Here is a 19,771-nt window from a genome sequence, read left to right on the forward strand (position 1 = left end):
GGGGCGGGGACGCCTCTCCGGCATCTCCGGCCAACCGCCCCTCCCTTGCCTGGGGACACGAGGGGGACCAGCGGTCCGGACGAGGCCTCGGCCGCGCATCACACCCCAGCTCCCCGCCGCCGGAGTTGAGGGGGAGGCGCGCTCTCCGTAAGAGCCGGAGGCGGGGCGCCATCGCCCTCCCACTCCCCGGCGGGCGGGCCGGGGGAGCCCGGGGCTGCGAACACCCCCAGACGAGCGGCGGCGGCGGGAGGGGAGGCTGGACCGAGGGGCCTGGTCCATCGGACCAGCGGTGGCGACAGCGGCATCTCGCCTCCTTCAGGCCTGCACGCGCCACAGGCCGCAGCCTGGACCAACCCCGCATACACCGGCCGTGAGTGCTGTGGTCCCGGCTCCCAAGAGTGGGACGCCGGGCGGCCGCGGCCCCCCGGACCTGGCTCTTCCCCAGCTCCGCCCGCAGTCCCGACATGGAGAGCGGCCGCCGGAGCCGCTACCGCCGCAGCGCGGGTGTCGGCGGCGGAGCCCGGGGCGGGGAAGAGCGGAGGAAGGGGCGGCGAGGGGGCGGGCCGACGGCGGACAGGGGGTCGGGGTGCGCGGGGCTCGGCACCCCCTCGGCCCACGCTGCTCCAGCACCACCTGCGGAGCTGCGGTGCCCACGCCGTGCCGCGACCCCGCCGCCCCCTGCTCCCTCCACACGCGGGCAAACAAAACAAGTTGCCGGTCGCTGCCGCCGGAGGGGGCCGGGCGGGTCACTCACCCTCATCCTGCTCAGCGGGCTTGGGTCGTCCGGCCGCGGGGTCAGGGAAGACCAGAGGACCACTAGCCCCAGGAAGCTTCCCACCACCAGCAAACTGCGTAAGATGAACCCAATCTTCAGCCTCATCTTCCTCCGGCGGCGAGAGACTCACAGCCCGGCGCAGCCGCCGCCACCGCTCTCCCCTCCCTCCTTCCCCCTCCTCCGGCTCTCCTCCTCCTCCTCCTCTTTCCCCCACCCCTACCGCTACCGCTGCCGCCCTCTCCGCTGCCTGCCCTTTCCAGCTCCAGATCCGGAACTCCCCTCGGCTATACCTTTCCCCGGGCTCTTTCCTTCGCCCCTCCCCGCGGCCCCCTCCCCTCCGGCGGCCACCGCAGAGCTCCGACTGACCCGTGTGCCTCGCTCTTCCAGGCTGCCTTCCTCTCTACCTGCCCCCTTCCAGATCCGCAGTCCCCTGCTCTCCACGCGAGCCCCCTTCACAGTCCCCTGCTACCTTGCAACTAACTTGCACTTTCCCCAGGTCTGGTCCTTAGCCTTTGCCCTACAGCTCAGCTCCTTAAAGCTTTCAGATCCCCAAACTTTTATTGTAATTATGGACCATAACTCCGTCCTTAACGCCTGTGCCCCCCGGGATCCCCTGGCCCACCGCCCCCTCCGTTGGACCTGGGGTCGCTCTTCTCTGCACCTCTCCCTTAGACCCACTTCCCTGAGCGCCCTGACGAGAGGCTTTCAGGAAGCCAACCAGGAAGTGGGACTACCGCTGCTGCTGCAGCAGCTCCACGTGGCTGATTTATAGCTGAAGGCTTTTTTTTTTTTTTTTTTTCCTTTTTTATTGATTGTTCTTGCTTTTTCACACGGCTCCTTAAGGTGGTGAATTTGTAACCGAAAGGCCCAGGTGAGATGTGCAAATATCACTGAATTGGAGAAGCTCACTTGGAAAGCTAGTATTTCTTTCTCTTGAGCTAATGAAAAGAAAGGCTGTCGTCTTACGCCAAAAGCAATACCAACCTTGTTCACGGGCTGGTAAGTTTCAAATCCAAGGACCACGCATTTCAGCTCCACCCTCATTGCCTCCCTCAGACCTGATTTTTGCCACTTGATTTCTGCTTTTCAAACGCCTTTTCTGCCTGTGTTACCTAAATTACACAGGAAAGGATATTGGCAAATGTTTAGCCAAATGCCCCACCCTGCGGAAATAATTTTTCTGCCCATGTCTCCCAATAAAGATGTCTATACCTTTATATCAGAGTGTATGTAATTACATTATCAGTGTACTATACCCTAAACTGCTAATTTAAATCGAACAAAACGTTTTAAGATTTTATCCTAAGTTTTTTTTGTTTTTTTGATTTTTTGTTTGTTTGTTTGTTTGTTTGTTTTGGGGGAGATAGAGTCTCTGGCTCTGTTGCCCAGGCCGGAGTAGACTGCAGTGGCACGATCTCGGCTCACTACAACCTCCACCTCCTGGGTTCAAGCAATTCTCCTGCCTCAGCCTCCCGAGTAGCTGGGACTACAGGTGCACACCGCCATGCCCGGCTAATTTTTTTTTTGTATTTTAGTAGAGACGAGGTTTCACGGTGTTGCCCAGGCTGGTCTCAAACTCCTGAGCTCAGGCAATCCGCCTGTCTCGGCCTCCCAAAGTGCTAGGATTATAGGTGTGAGCCACTGCGCCCAGGCTATCCTAAGTTTTAAGATGGTGAAAGCTGATTCTTTTTTCTCATACTGTCTCATATCTGCAAGTTTTTTGCTTTAAAACAAAACCCAGTTATTTCAGTCATCAAGATAGATAAAGAATTGTACCAAACTACCTTCATGTGCTTTTTGGCTTGGCTTACAATGGCTAGTATATCGGGGGGTTCTGTAGATGCCACAATTTCAGAATTTCCACACAATATCTGAAGTGATATCCTCATGAACAGCATGGTTCCAGAAATGCAGAATGGACTGTAGTTAGGTGTATTATTGGTTGGCTGAATGATTGTACATCGTATTGTGGAAAAGTCCACTATATAGAGTACCTGGTAGAGGGACTGTCAAGTTTAAAACACAAATCACTGCTTGACTTAGCATTTGTATCAGCCCCTTGGGTTAAAACCAGTTGTTTTAAGTAGAAGATGAGAGATTTCGCCTAAGACCACTTTTTTGTGTGTGACAGATCTAGAGTGTGTAATTCATGAAGTATGAATCTGCTGGGTAATGTGATATGAAAAGCGAATGAACCATTTCTTGGTGATGATTCAGGTCAGCGTTGGGACCCAGGAATCTCCTGTTAATCAGTACCCTGGTGATTTTTGACCCAGGTAATCTGGGTACCACCTGTGGAGAAACACTGAAAGGAAGCAAGGTGGGGGGCTTGGGAAAAGTCTTATATAGATAACTTTGGAAAGCAGGAATAGGCTCATTTATGGACTCAACTTGAACTGTTCAGAAGTGAGGTGGACTCCTTTTCTTTTTTATTTATTTAATTTTTGAGTCGGGGTCTTGCTCTATCACCCAGACTGGAGTGCAGTGGCACATCCATAGCTCACTGCAGTCTGGAACTCCTGGGCTCAAGTGATCTTCCCACCTCAACCTCCCAGTAGCTAGGACTACAGGTGTGAGTCATCATGCCCAGCTAATTTTTTTTTTAAATTTTTTGTAGACACAGGGTCTGTTGTCTGGTCCTGTTGTCAAGGCTCGTCTCAAACTCCTGGCCTCCAGCAAGCCTCCCTTTTTGGCCTCCCAAGATGCTGGTATTACAAGCAGAGCCACCGTGGCCCACCTGGACTCCTTTTCATAGGAGACAGTTCCCTAGGCAGAGACTGGGCTTGAAACAGGTAACTTACAAGGCATCTTGTGATCATAAGAGAATAATTCCATTTGAAATCAGCAGCTGAAGTCCACGTGAATAATTAAATCTTTCACTTGTGTTATTTTCACAGGGGAGACAGTTTTGTATTCTTAAGAAGGCAGGAAGCTTTATTTTTACTGTTATGACCATAGCTAGGCAAGTATGCAAATGGAAAGTGATACCTATCATCAAAGTATTGAGAATGGTTAGTCCTTTGAAGGTCCTAGCATTCTGAGAACATCCTGCCACCACTACCACCCCCTACCTTTAGTTTTACACATAGAGAACTTAAAATATGTGTGAAAGAGTATATAGTTATACAGTTGTATATTGATGAATAGGTATATAGTTGTAAAAGTTTATGTTTCTCTGAGTCCTAATAACTTTTAAAAGAAACTGCAAGTAAATTAACACAGGAACAGAAAACGAAATACTGCATGTTCTCACTTACAAGTGGGAGCTAAATGATGAGAACACATGGACACATAGAGGGGAACAACACACTGGGGCCTATTGAAGGGTGGAGGTTGGGAGGAGGGAGAGGATTAGGAAAAATAACTAATGTGAGTACTAGGCTTAATACCTGGGTGATGAAATAATCTGTACAAACCCCCATAACACAAGTTTACCTATGTACCAAACCTGCACATGTACCCCTGAACTTAAAAGTTTAAAAATAGTGCAATATACCTTAAAACATATGCCCATTGCAGTATTTGCTGGGAGGCAGCCTTTGTAGGGTTGACAGAACTTGTTTAGAAAATGAGGAGCTACATTCAAAGCTTAGGTCAAGATAAATCACATGCCACTCTGAACCTAGGGCTTTTATCTGCCAAATAGTGATTACAATACTCAACCTCACAATGTTCTCAAAAGGAATAATTGAGGTCAAGTACATATACAAATATAAAGTACAATTAGTGTAATGGAACAAGCCTCAGGTGTGTGTGGCTATAATTCTTGTTTTATGAATGCTGCAGTTCCTGGGATAATAGTCACTAAGGAAGAGGATAGAGACTACAACTGAATGAGATGGACATAGAGATGGCCAAGAGAAGCATCGTCCTCTGCCAAGTCGTGGGGTCATGTGTGGTGGATGGTGACATGGTGCCCTCAGCTCAGAGTCCAGCTGGGGGCTCAGAAGCAAGGTAACTGAAGGGAGAGAATTATTTGAGCACCTAGTGAGTGTGAGATGCTTCACATTTATTATTTCACCTAACCTCTACACAACCTGATGTGGATATTACTGCTCTCAAGCTGGGATTCAAAGCAGGTTTTTCCAACCTCAGAATCCTTGCCAGACTGACTGGCCTTCTGGGTCTGGAACATAAATGTTTTCAGGCAGTGTAATGTGCAAGAGGTCAGAGCCTAAAGCTTTGTTATTTTTTAATTTCTCCACCATGTCAACTCGGTTACAGGGAAGCCCACCAGAAGGAATTGTACCCATTTTGGGGCTACACTACCCCAATGCTATGCTGCAGCCAAGCTGAACTTCTAAGTTTCTAAATGTAACTCACTTACCTTCAGGCCTTTGTACAGGGAGTTCTTTTTGCCTGAAATACCTTCTGACGTCTTAACGTTAGGCTTAGATGTCAGTTACAAAAAGCTTTTTCTAGACTCTCTCATATTTCCCACTCCACACCCCTATATCTCTTCCCACCAATGTACTAGGGTAGGTATCCTGCTAGGTGCTTCCACTGCACCCTCTACTTCTTCCCTAATGATTACCACTATATTGTAATGGCTTAATTTCTTTTTCCTACACCCAGATAAAAATGTACATGAAGGTGGAGCCTTGTCTATCTAGTTCGTTATTGTTATTCGTGTCTGGTATGTGGAAAGGGCTCAGTGAGTATTTCTTGATGGAATGTTGAATGAATAATGGGATTGAAAATATAAAAGGCAGATGAAACTGAGAAGAGGGACCAGGTTTACTTCAATTGCTACTCCTCCTCACCGGGAGGTTTATCTTCCAAGGATAAAACTTTGGAGGTTTTATTAAATTAGAAAAGTGATTATTTTATACATGGTTATCGTCATCAACTGATAGGCTGTTGTTTCCCCCTTACTCAGCATCCTACTAAGGCTACTCAGAACCAAGAAGAAAGGGTAGTTTTAATTTAAGTTCATATTTTTGTATGTACAGAGATTTAAAAAATAACAGCTGCATTAAAATGGGAACATGTACCCGTAGGGAATTATTTGCAAACAAATTTAAATATTAATTATGTCTGGTTGCCAAGAACTCAGGTTAAATTAGTGTCAATGACCTCTAAATTACTAAATATCCTATCACCATTCTATAAGCCATTTAATCACCTCTTTTCAAAGAAGAAGAGCACCATTGGTAGTATCTTTAAAGGAAGATACATTTTATTGTTTAGAAAATAATTACTATTTAGATATCAAGGAGAACATAGTGTTTGTTAAAAATTTTTTAATTTTGTGTACTGTTCATTAGTTACCTCTTACTGCTTAACAAATTACTCCAGTTTAGCACTTACAAACAACAAACATTTATTTCACACAGTTTCTGAAGTCAGGAATCTAAGAGTGGCTTAACAAGGTGGTCTGGCTCAGGGTCTCTCATGAGGTTCTTGCCAGACTGTCATCTGGGACTACCATCATAACCATCTGGGCCTGGAGAATTTGCTGTCAAGTTCATCCACATGGCCAGCAAGCAGGCCTTAGTTCCTCACTGGCAGGCGGTGGGAGGCTTTAGTTCCTTGTCACCTGGGCTTCTCCATAGGGCTACTCATGACAAGGCAAGCTGACTTACCCCCTTCATGAAAGATCTGAGGGAGGGAGAGCCCAAGAAAGAATCCACAGTCTTGTATAAGAAATACTCTGTATACTGCGTTCATCTGTAAAATGAAGGTGTTGGACCGAATGATCTTTAACATTCTTTCCAATACTGAAATTCTGAGATTTTCCTATGATGTTGATGTGTGATTGAGACTTAAATTTGTGCTTTCATGTGGAATACTATGAAGTAAAATCCTGCTTTTGCACTTTTTTTCTGACATGGGGTACTATTTCTATTAGAAGCTTGAGATGGATAATTCCTGAGTTGTCCTCATCTGGAATAAAGGACTGTTGTCAAGGGCTTCCATTTGATGAGGTTAAGGGTCTCCTACAGTGTTTTGAAAGCAAAACTACTTATTTAAAAGCCCTCGGATTTCACATCGTAGAACACTACCTCTTCATAATTTGGTACTGTTTTTGGGCTCCCATAATTCAGAAGTGCTCTTCTGATCTAACCATTTACTTAAGAGGTGATTGAAACGGACTTTGTCTCTTACCACTCTTGTTTAAAACCTCTTCAACAACTTCCCATTGCTCTTAGATTTAAGCCCAGACTCCTCCATTTATTACAAAGCCTTTGTGAGCTTGACTCTGCTTACCTCCGCAGCCCCATGGCTGGTCAGTTATCCCCTCTTTTGCAACTTAAACTGTAGCCATGTTGATTTTCTCTCCATTTCTGAAATAGGCCAACTTCACTCTCACTTTTAGACCTTTGTGTGTGTTATTCTCTTGCTTAGAACACTCTCCTCTGTAGTTCTTACACCAACCCCTCTCCCATGAACTCCCTGATAATCCTTCAGATTTCAATTTATACATCAGTTCTTTCAGAAACCTCTAATTGTCTTCAGCCTCTCACCCCACCGCTAGGTTAGAAGACCCTGCTTCATGCTTTCAAAGCACCCTGTAAGTTCTCCCTCAGAGCATATAGAACTCTATAATTGTTTATTCAGTTGTCACCTTCATTAGACCAAGTTTCTTTCTTTCTTTTTTTTTTTTTTTTTTTTTTTTTTTTTTTGAGATGGAGTCTTGCTCTGTTGCCAGGCTGGAGTGCAATGGTGCCATCTCAGCTCACTGCAACCTCTACCTCCCAGGTTCAAGCAGTTCTCCTGCCTCAGCCTCCCGAGTAGCTGGGACTACAGGCGTGAGCCACCACGCCCAGCTGATTTTTGTATTTTTGGTAGAGATGGGGTTTCACCATGTTGGCCAGGATGGTCTCAATCTCTTGACCTCATGATCCGCCTGCCTCGGTCTCCCAAAGTCCTGGGATTACAGGTGTGAGCCACCGTGCCCAGCCTAGACCAAGTTCCTTAAGGGCAAGGACCATATTCAAATTTGGCATTGTGTCTCTAGATGTTGACCATGCTCGGCAAAGAAGAGATGCTCAGTATTAAGAGACTGAACGAGTGAAAATATATTTCCTGTGTTCACTGTTAAGCATGGGGAAAAAGGAGTTGCATAAGCAAAAATACGAATTTAAAAGCCCTCAGATTTCACAGTGTGGAACACCACCTCTTCATAATTTGGTACTCTTTTTGGACTTCTGTAATTCAGCAGTCTTCTGATTTAAGAAGCATTCTTTAATAGCTCTTGAAAGCTGATATCTAAATGATTTGCAGAAGCATTTTATAGGTAGATGGTTTTGCCTTTATTTTGGGTGTTGGGAAAGAAGGGTACAGTATTCTACATTTTACCTGACCAAAATGAGTACTGTAATTCCTAGAGAATAAACTGATAGCTATTTGAAACTGCCTGTCGGCTTACTGAAGGGAAAATGCATTGCCCAGAACCTCACATCTTTTATGTGGGAACCCAGTACCTACAAGACAAACTGGCCTCTCTCTGTTACTATTGAGAATCTCTTAGAGCATAACTTGTAAATAATGGGTGGAATGGAAAGGAACTCTGTCACTGAAAGGGCTACAGAACTTGCCCTGCTGTATGCAAATTAAGAGATTTGGCTATACTCAAATTTCTAATTTCCTTTCAAATGCTCAAATTTCTTAAAATTAAGGTATGAAATGCACTGAAGAAAGACTCAGGTTCTCAGCAGTGTGGTTAGTTAAATGACCTGAAGTCTTCAAAACTGGTATTTGTCAAGGTATTACTGTAAGTCCTCTTACAGTTTGTGCACATAAACCTCCGCATCAGCAAGCAGACTAGTTTCAGACAGTTATCAATTTGTTATCACATCCTTCCAGAGATCCTGCTTATCTAACTATGCCTAGAACCTGACATTCTTTATTGTGGGAACCTGTAAGACAAACTAGCCTCTCTCTTGTTAATACTGATTATCTCTTAGAGCATAACTTTGACACAACAGGAATGAAATAGAAAGAATCTATGTCAGTGAAAAGGCCAGATAACCCATGCCACCATATGCAAAATGAGAGGTTTGGCTAAACCACATTGGGCATAGCTGGATTAGCAGAATCCCTGGAGATGTGTGAAGATGTGTGGACAGGAAAAGAAGTCAAGGAGAAGGGGACATTCCTGTGCTTGACCATCTTCTGTTTTTTGATTAATTTTTATAAAATTGAAAATTAGTAATGGACTATGCCTACAAGCCTTTTTAGGCATTTGAGACAAGATAAACAGTTACACACAAATAAAGAAAGTGAGGTTCAGACTACAGAGGGATTATGATGCGAGAGGTTTTCCCAAATGTTCCAGGAATTAAGAGGCTGGACAGGGACTACAGATCTGTTAATTTCAAACCTTTTACTTCCCAACTATGACATCTTGCGAATGTCCAGAAATTTCACCCTTTCTTTAGTTTGTAACAACTGAACAATGACAAGTACATTTTCTCTTTTATTTGAACGTGTGACTCTGTATTAAAAACCTATTTGGAGAGCCACAACAGAGAGTTGTGAGCTAAGAGTGCTGATCTTCGGGGGAGCTCAAAATACTGCCATTTAGGTAAATGTACCTTTTGGCATACTGCAAAGAGCTATGAAATTTGAATTTTAATTACATTTCTTTTTGGAGAGTGATCTTTGAGGACTTAGTTTTATGGGATAACTTCTTTTTTCAAACCATATAAAATGATTTTTAACAAATGGAATCCTTTTCTATAATCTTGTGTATTTTTAGGTATTTCTATTCAACACTTTTTGAGCATGTGTCATGTGCTAGTCATTGTTCTAGATGCTGGAGATATAGCAATAAAGTAAAAGCCAAAATCCTTGTCCCCATAGAGTCAGACAATAAGCCAAATATGTATATTGTTACATATCATTATTGAATAAACTGCTATATCACCATGTGCCAAGCCTTGTTCTAAGAGTATACAAAGGTTAACTCATTCATTTAGATAGCATGTTAGAAGATAAATGCAATGGAGAGAAATAAGTCAGGGAAATGGAATGTGGAATGCTGGAGAGGGGTGAGGGGAGGTTTCCATTTTACATAGTCTGAGAAGATAATATTTGAACGAGACCTGGAGATGAGGGCACAGCCAAATAGGTACCTGAAGGGAGATGGCTCCAAGCACAAGGAGCAGCAAATGTGAGGCCCTTAAGCAAGAATGTTCCTGCTTGTTTGAGGAAAAGCAAGGACATAAGGACAACTGTAGCTGAGAAAGCGAAGGGAGAGCATTAGATCATAGTAAAGACAGTGGCACTTATTTAGAGTGACAGGGGAAGACATCGGAGAGTTTGGTGCAGAGGTGGCATCATCTAACTTACATCTAAATAGGATCACAGCCTCTGGCTTCTGGGTTTGGTTTAGAAAAGAAAAAGACAAAAGCAAGGACCAGTTAGGAGGCTATTGTGGTAGCATAGAGTAGTTTTGTAACAGCAGAGGTGGGTAGACTACTTGTCAGAATGGGGATGCATGCTGATTATTCTTCAGCTATTATAGTTCCAATAATTAGGCTTGCTGTTTTGGTTCTCTATAAGTAGTTAAATTAATAACCTGTAAAGCAAAAGCAAACTCGAAATGCTCCGGCATCACACATTATTTAAATAAACTATGCAAGCAATTACTTGGCATTTTGTTAAACATCTTTGTTTAGATTTTCATGTATCAAATAATATTTTTAATATATATATGTGTATATATATGTATATGTGTATATATATATTTTGAGATGAAGTTTCACTCTTGTCACCCAGGCTGGAGTACAATGGCGCAATCTCAGCTCACTGCAACTTCTGCCTCCCAGGTTCAAGCGATTCTCCTGCCTCAGCCTCCCAAGTAGCTGGGTCACAGGCATGCACCACCACAGCTGGCTAATTCTGTATTTTTAGTAGAGATGGGGTTTTACCATGTTGGCCAGTCTGGTCTCAAACTCCTGACCTCGTGATCCACCTGCCTCCGCCTCCCAAAGTGCTGGGATTATAGGCGTGAGCCATTGCGCTCAGCCTTAAAATATTTTTAAAATGTTTTACTTGGCATTTTTGGTTGTTTTTGTCAGATCAGTTGTCCTGGCCCCTAAACTACCACTGTTGCATAGGAGCTTTAATTTCTAAATACAGGTTGTTGCATTTGAAAATACAGTCTTTTTACCTGGGGATTAAAAGATGATTAAGTAGGCTGGATGTGGTGGCTCACACCTGTAATCCCAACACTTTGGGAGGCCGAGGCAGGCAGATCACGAGGTCAGGAGTTCAAGACCAGCCTGGCCAACGTGGTGAAACCCATCTCTACTAAAAATACAAAAATAAGCCGGGGGCGGTGGCACACACCTGTAATCCCAGCTACTTGGGAGGCTGAGGCAGGAGAATTGCTTGAATCCAGGAGGTGGAGGTTGCAGTGAGCCGAGATCGCGCCACTGCACTCCGGCCTGGGTGGCCGAGTGAGACTATGTCTCAGAAAAAAAAAAAAAAAAAAAAAGAAATGCATCCATTCGTAACAAGAAAATAAAGAATGCTAAGGTCAAAGACTGATAAGGCAGGTAAGCTGAGCACTGAAGCTGGCTTCTACCTTAAGGGCTTTGGCCAGAACTGAGGAACCTGAGTGTCATATATATTCTCAGTTTGTGAGTTTGGGAACAAAAAACAAATTGAGAGCCCTCCCCAAAATGGAAAACCAGATAGGTCTGCCAAAACCAGGATTCTCAAAGGGCTGTATCCCCAAGGTGAGAGAGAACTAAAATTAACTCATTCCCTCACCTTTTGAATAGAAACCTCCCTCTACATGTATTCACACCATCATCTAAGAAATTCATAATCATAAATTGGCCCTCATGAGGAATTCACACTATCTAGATAGCTAGAAAAACTTTAAATCAATGATTTTTTTGGAGGGGATCGTTGTTTCTTTTTCTATTATTTTATTTTATTTATTTATTTAATTAATTTATTTATTTATTTTTTTGAGAAGTTCTCACTCTGTTACCCAGGCTGGAGTGCAATGGTGCAATTACAGCTCACTGCAGCCTAGACCTCCCTGTCTCAAGTAACCCTCCCGCCTCAGCCTCCCAAGTAGCTGGGACTGCAGGCACACACCACCACACCTGGCTAATTTTTGTGTTTTTTGTAGATAGGAGGTTTTGCCATGTTGCCCAAACTGGTCTTGAACTCATGAGCTCAGGTGTTCCCCTGCCTCAGCCTCCCAAAGTGTTGGGATTAGAGGCATGAGCCACTGTACCCAGCCTATTCTTTCATTTTTAATTTTCGATTTACACAGGTACATAGTATATATATACACCACATATATATACCACATATATATACACCATATATATATATAGAGAGAGCATACATGAGATATTTTGATACTTGAGTACGAAGTTGTAATAATCACATCAGGGTAAATGGGGTATCCATTACCTCAAGCATTTATCATTTCTTTGTGTTATAAACATTTCAATTATACTCTTAGTTATTTTAAAATGTACAATAAGTTTAAAGTGGTTTCAGGCCAATAATGGCACAGGCATCTGAAAAGCAAATAGAAATCCTTTTTGCAAGAACCCCCTCACCTCATGCTTTGAAAAATGTTTTGTTCATGTGGTCTCTAAAACAGTTGACAATCACTGAACACTCAAGACGCCATAAGGGAGAGCCAGCAAAAACCACAAACTGCAAAATATGATGCATAAAAAATTAGCAGGTGCAGTTATCAGATATAGAACGTAAAATAAGTATGTTTAATACATTTCAAGAAGTGAAAAAAGAGGCCTGAAAATATGAGTAAAATTGAGAAAAGAACTAATTTCCAGAAATAAAAAATATAATTAAAAAATTTTTTAGTTTCTGAATGGGTTAAATTGCATATTGGAATTATTATTGAAATTGTCTCATCTCTTGGTTTCTGGACTCCAGGTTCTTTCTCTTTCTATCCATTCTTTCTATCTCTTTCTCTAATTCTACTATCTCTAGAAACAAGGCATCATTTAGAATTTAGTCTGTTCCAGTTCTTTTTCTTTTCCTCAGTTTTTAATGTCTTCCTGGACTAACCCATTCACAAGGCTTCAACTTATGTTAATAATCCCCACACCTAAACTTTTTTGGCACAGGTTGTTTTCTGAGCATTAGACCTGCAGGACATTTCTCAATGGATGTTCCATTAGCACTTCAAAGTCGGCATTTCCAGAATGGAATTTATTTATTTCCCCACCGAGTCACCTGTTCTTTGTAGGCTTCTGATTTAGCCATTGACACTTGAACAAGAAATTTCTGAGACATCTTCCATAGCTTCCTCCACTTTTTCCTCCCAGATTTAGTTGTTATCAAGTCAAGACCATTCTATCATTGGTATTTACTTTTGCATCTCTTCTCACTGCTGTGATTCAGGGTCCCTTGCCGTGTCCTTTATCATTTCCCCACCTTCTAGGATCCTGTTTCTTAAAACCATAACTTCTAGCACTACCAGAGTTACTTTTCTAAAATGTAAGTTCAATCATATCACTCTTAGAGCAAAAGCCTTTAGTAGTTCACCCATAGATGTAGTCATTCATTGCATCCTGGGAAGTATCCTCTCAAAGCACTATAAAGTACAGCGTCAGTGCCCTGATTGGAGAACATCAAGAAGCTTATAGCTTTTCATGGACTTTTTGATGCAGAACGTTAGAAAACTAGATAGATGGCAGAGAAAGAGAACATTCTGTAGGATCACATTAGATAAATCTTTCATAAAAAATTGTCTTAGGTGATGTACATGGCAACCTACTCTCCTACCTTGGATTTCAGAAGTGGTAGTAAGTGAAATCAAGTATATTCACTCAATGAGGAGACCACTAGATAGACATCTTCATCTGAGATTAAAAGAAAAAAAATCAAAATCAGGCCCATAAAAAAAGTACTGCAAAACAAGGAAACGGAGGTTTGGAAGATTTTAAGACTTACAAGAAGAACATAAATGAATAATTGCTGTGATGACTCCAAAATTTCAGGGGCTTAATGCAATAAAAATTCATCACAGCACAGCCCATTTCTCTCTGTGGGTTTGCTGAGGGGTGCGAAGGGACTCTCTCCATTTGGTAGATCAGCTATCTCCTGGGATGTCAAAGTTCTCCACTGATGCTTTTCTGCTACCTGGCAGTGGAAGGTGAAAAAGAGCACATGCAGGATCACTAGGAAGTGTTGTTGTTGTTGTTGTTGTTGTTGTTGTTATTTTGAGGCAGAGTTTCTCTCTGTCGCCCAGGTTGAGTGCAATGGCACAATCTCGGCCCAACCTCCGCCTCCCGGGTTCAAGCAATTCTCCTGCCTCAGCCTCCCAAGTAGCTGGAACTACAGGCGCACACCGCCATGACTGGCTAATTGTTTGTATTTTAGTAGAGACTGGGTTTCACCATATTGCCCAGGCTGGTTTTGAACTCCAGGGCTCAGCCAATCCACCCCCTCGGCCTCCCAAAGTGCTGGGAATTACAGGCGTGAGCCCCCGTGCCTAGCCTGGGAGGTGTTTTAAAGAGTCAGGCCTAGAGGCAGGAAATGTCCCTCTGCCCAAGTTTTATGCACCAGAACTCAGCCACATGCCTATTGGTAGATGAATCATTAAACAGTGTATCTGTTCCTTTATGTTTTAAAAAATATTTAGTAAAGGAAACAATAGACCATTAAGTGGAGAAGAAAACATGATACAAAGCTAAACACACTCTGGTTCTAACTCTGTTAATAAAAGAAATCTACATATTTTCATTTTTCAAGCAACTGTTAAAAAATAACCGATTAACATTTTGATCTATATCTGAACAGTAGGATTGCTGGGAATATTCTTAATGTTTTTCTGTACCTACATTATTGACAGTGAAATTATTACTTTTCACAATGAGCATTACCAAAAAAATTTTTAAAGACAATGGTGTGTTTTTAAAAATATTTCTGTATTCCCTAAAATTACCCATTAGAGGACCTTGTCCACCTGGTAGATGCTTAATAAATATTCACTGATTGAATCATTGTACCATTGAATGGAATAATTAAGTGTAAATAGCCTAAGAACAAAGTGTTAGGAAAGTTATTTCCCTAGTGACACCAAATAAAATGTGATAACTGATGAACCAAATTACCATACTTTCTTCTCTATATAATTACCTTGATTTCAGTTTTATAACACTTATACCATAAGTGTGGCATTAATACTAGTGAGTTACCTGTGTTAATGATTCCTGAACTTTATTCATATTGGTACTATGTATACTATTTTCAGTCCTACCTAAACTAGCAATATCCTATTGCTTTCATATTTTTCATTCAAATTTCTTACTTTTTATAAACCTAAATTTAGCATTGTATTAAACAGCAATACCAGTAAAATCACAGCAGTGTATTTTTTCTACACAGATTAAAATATAAATGTGTAATTATCAAAATTTTAAATGTTTGTGTTTTATCTACTTAATCATCTTTTCTTTTCTCTTTTTTTTTTTTTTTTTGTCACCCAGGCTGGAGTGCAGTGGTGTGATCTTGGCTCATTGCAACCTCCGCCTCCTAAGTTCAAGCAATACTCCTGCCTTAGCCTCCCAAGTAGCTGGGATTATATGCGCCCACCACCACACCCAGCTAATTTTTGTATTTTTAGTAGAGACGGGGTTTCACCATGTTGGTCAGGGGGATCTCGATCTCCTGACCTCCCCGGTGATCCACCTGCCTCAGCCTCCCAAAGTGCTGGGATTACAGGTGTGAGCCGCCACACCCAACCTACTTAATCATCTTTTTACCCCCAGGTTGACCACATTTTAGGATTTATAACTGACTTACATTGTACTTCCCTATTTAATGTTTTAGGTTCAAGCTTCTGTGTGTTTGGGGACCATGAACATCATATGTTTTGCCCAGCTGACATCTAGTTTTTATGATTTATGATCTAGTTTCATCATTTATGTTTGTATATGTATGTATATATAGGTGCCAAAAAGTAAACGCTTTAACAGGTGCTGTATGGGCTGATTTTTTCTTAAGCATGCCAGTGTTTTGGTTTTTTGTTTGTTTGTTTGTTTGTTTTTAACAATGAATACTCTGTCTCTCTCCCACCACCCCATTTTTAGTGGAAGTTCACTGATCTGACATAAAATGTTTCTATGGCAAAACTTAGTAAGTTGATTAATTAGGGAACATTTTAAAAGTAGATCGCTTTGATGTGTACCTTGCTCAGGTGAGTAAAATAGAAAGGTAACTACCATTTCTTGAGATCATAATCCTCTTCTCAGAGAAGATAAGCAACCAAAATTAAAAAAGGTCAATCATTAATTTTACACTTTGAATGAAGGGGTTTTTTTTCTTTTTTTTTTTTGATGATAAAGAACAGGCAAACTTTAGGTTTTGAGACACTTAAAAAGTACAAAGGAACTTGTAGAATTGATTGGGGGAAATCCTTACAATAGAGACCTGTTTGGGATTTATGGGATGTCTGAAAATATGGATGTTGTTTCTAGGTTATTTCTGACTTTGTGGTTATTATGATTAAGTGCCTCATTTTCTTAATGCTAAGTATTAAGAAATGGTTGGGAGCAAGGCAAGACTCGGTGAAGTCAGTAATCTAATAATTGCAATTCATACCCAAGTAGTTATTAAACCAAATGAATTAATAAGTTACACTAGGTAGGTTAAGGTGGAAAACCTGTATAATTTTATTTTTCCTGTGTTTTTAAAACAAATTAAAACCTTCAGCACAAACCGTACCTGCAAAGTCCATGCAGGATCTTATAAAACAACAACTGATAAACTAACATTAGCATTCTTGTGGAGTACAGACTTGGAATAAGCCCTTCCCTGTGTACTGATGGCTATGAACACATGGGCTGAGCTATTTATTATTATTACGAATGAGCTGTGACTGACTTTCTGTTGTACCTAGTCGTTCCATCATGTGATTCAATTTATGGGTGTATTTTAATTATTGAACAAGAAAATGAATAATTAGAAAGGATACCTAAGAAAAAATATCCATCTTCTGTATTGTCCTATTAGTGAGGAACTATGAATTAATTTTTCCCCTTTTATGAAAAAGAAATATTCGCACATCTACAAGATAAAGAGAAAGAACAAGAAAATAGAGGAATGGGACACTCTGGCTTTAGGCCTATAATAAATGTTCAGTTCACCCCACATCGCACATGCTGGAGCCCCGACCTCTACCTTACCGAGCTGCAGTGATCACATGTCCTGGCATGCCATTCTCCCTCTCCAAAAGTGTCTTCACATATTATCTAAAGAGCTGGTTTCGTATGTGTCTTACCCTACACAGCCTCATCTTTTATGACATTGGATATAAGTTACAAATAAAAGATCATGAATTTAGCCTGTTTTGACTGAGCTCGTTAAACTTTAAATGGGAATCATTGAGACCTACAAATGTACATTTCCATTGTTTTGACGCCAAGGTGTAATGGCTAGAGTTCATAAATAAAATTATATAAATGATTCTGTCTTGTGTAAACTGCCAGGGAGACAACAGACGATGTGCCCCTCGGCCCCCTTCGGTGAATAGACTGGAGGAATCACCAGATTGATGCATCCGAGCGAAGCAAAGTGGCAGACCCAGCCAACTATGCTGCAAGCAGTTCCAACTGCACAGCCAAGGACAGGCTCCATGGAAAAGGCTGTTGTTCAATTGTTGGCCTTTTCAGCCCCATTGTGTGGACAGCAGTTTTTCTCTAGGGTACCAAAGTGTCCCTCTTCGATTTACAATAGTGTTTGTATTTCTTAGCTTCACAAACTATGATATGAATGAGCAAACTAAATTATGCTATTTAACTTGTTTTGTAGGGGAAGAAAGGGACTAGAGTTAAAACAGATAGCCACACCATAGTAGTAATAGGATTTAAACCCATTTCTGCAGACTCTCAGTCTAGAGTTCCCTTTACTCTACTGAGCTTCCTATTTCAAGTTGAAGACGTGATTAGTTTGTTGGATTTCGTTAACTATAAACTGAACATGAGCGCTAGAGATGTGATTGTAGACAAGATAGAAGAATTCTCCGCTTTCCACAAAGTTTATAGGTCCACAGAGAAGGCAGACATTAATTTATATGATGAATGCTATGATAAGAGATATTTATGATCCAGCACTGGATGCTGGAGGCACCTAGTGATGTCTAATCTACTCTAGTGGATCCAGAAAGGCTTCCTGGAACAAGAGCCATTCAGGAGGACACTGGCAGATGCATAGATATTACCCAAGCAAGGGGGTGGAGTGGAAAGGAGAATGTGCAAAATGCCAGAGATGAGTTACAGTGATAGGAAGAAACCTGGATGGCTGGAGTGAGTATTCCAGAGTAGGCAATAGCTAAACCCAGGGTTTTCAAGGCAATCCTAAAGACAATGGGCAAGGGAGGAAAACAGACTATCAAGTGACTGTGTGGAGAGCTACAGAGAGCACCAACATTAGCTTAACACACCAGAATATACAGAGTTCAGTTTAGAGTCCCTTGCCTCATCTTATCTGATACTGTTAAGAATGCACATATATCTGTTTTCCTAAAAGTAGACTGGGGAAAGAGAAGCCAGTGCTCTCTTACTGGATGCTATTCTTCAATTTATTTAATGTATGTTTACTGAATATCTGGTATATTCAAGGGCATGTACCACATTGTGCTAAGCACTATTGAACATTCAACATACAAGTTAATATTTATTGAGTGCTTGCCCATTACACACTTAGAGTTGTGGTGATCATAAATGAAGTTATGGGCCTCTTTATAGTAATCTCATCAGAAGTAGGACACAGCAAAATAAGCAACTAGGCCTGTCTACAAACAGGTATTATGCACACTGCTTAATGTTTTAATAAACAACCAAGTTGATCTCAGGGTTATATCCAACAATAAGAGAATTTTTGGTTGTTAATGTTATTTTTAAAAGACTTAGAACTAATTTCAGTTTTATAGTACAGATACCAAATAAATTTTTGCTCAAAAATATAAGTGCATATTATGTGCCAGGCATTGTACCAGTGATACAAATTGAGGACATTGTTCCTTGCCTCTGAGAAGCTTGCAAACAAGTGGGAACTATAACAATAAATATATTATGGTAGGATGTGCTATAAAAATGTTAGAAGATGTTAAAGTAATGTGGGCAACTTTGTAAACCTGTTGAATTTATTCCATTCCATCATACTGCAAAAAATGAGAATAATGCATTTCCTGCTTTTTTTTTTTTTTTTTTTTTTTGAGACAGAGTTCTGCTCTTGTTGCCCAGGCTGGAGTGCAATGGTGCAATCTTGGCTCACTGCACCCTCTGCTTCCTGGGTTCAAGCGATTCTCCTGCCTCAGCCTCCCGAGTCACTGGGATTACAGGCGCCCGCCACCATGCCCAGCTAATTTTTATTTTTAGTAGAGACGGGGTTTCGCCATGTTGGCTAGCCTGGTCTCGAACTCCTGACCTCAGGTGATCCACCTGCCTCAGCCTCCCAAAGTGCTGGGATTTCAGGCATGAGCCACCATGCCCAGCCCATTTCCTGCATTTTTATTGACACAATTTTAAATAAAATGGTTGAAACCCAGCACATTTCTGTTTTCTTCTGAAATGTTCTAAATAGAACATTTATTTGTCTAATAAAGTTATAAGAGTCATGAACCATTTCTTCTTTGCATAATTAGTCTTTTGGTAATCAGAAAAGGAAACAAACTGCATTCCAAAAATAAAACTGTTTTAATCAAAAGGAGACATTTTCAGTGTGATTAGGCAGTTTTCTGTCAGCACAGGTTAAAGAAAATCAACCAATAGACTAGATCCCAAAAAACTTTCTAAGAATGTCCATTGCTATTTAAATAAAACAGACTTCATTCATAGTATTTAAAGCATTTGTATAGCTTGCTTCGTAAATGCTGTACACAATTTTTCATATCTCAGCATGGAAAGGTTTCTGCTTTTATTTGAAATATGCAAATGTGTCATAACTGTTACAATTCACGTAAGATGTTATTGATACATGTATTCAGTAAGTAGTGAATGACTAGTTGTATCAGACTGAGGTTACAGAATCCTGCCCTTAGGG

At 41.5% G+C, this 19,771-nt stretch overlaps 1 protein-coding gene across 2 annotated transcripts in view; it reads right to left on the bottom strand.

Annotated features, from left to right (window-relative positions):
* The window catches only part of GALNT7 (polypeptide N-acetylgalactosaminyltransferase 7), a 170,390-nt gene extending 169,404 nt beyond the window's left edge, over nt 1-986 (bottom strand). For both annotated transcript variants that reach the window (XM_011986088.1, XM_011986089.1), the window contains exon 1: nt 755-986. In XM_011986088.1, the coding sequence (XP_011841478.1) occupies nt 755-880 (126 nt within the window). In that variant the 5' untranslated portion in view covers nt 881-986. The remainder of the gene's footprint in view (nt 1-754) is intronic.
* Between the last annotated feature and the right edge of the window lie 18,785 nt (nt 987-19,771).

Source organism: Mandrillus leucophaeus, unplaced genomic scaffold, assembly GCF_000951045.1.
Source record: "Mandrillus leucophaeus isolate KB7577 unplaced genomic scaffold, Mleu.le_1.0 Scaffold292, whole genome shotgun sequence".
Lineage (NCBI taxonomy): Eukaryota > Metazoa > Chordata > Mammalia > Primates > Cercopithecidae > Mandrillus > Mandrillus leucophaeus.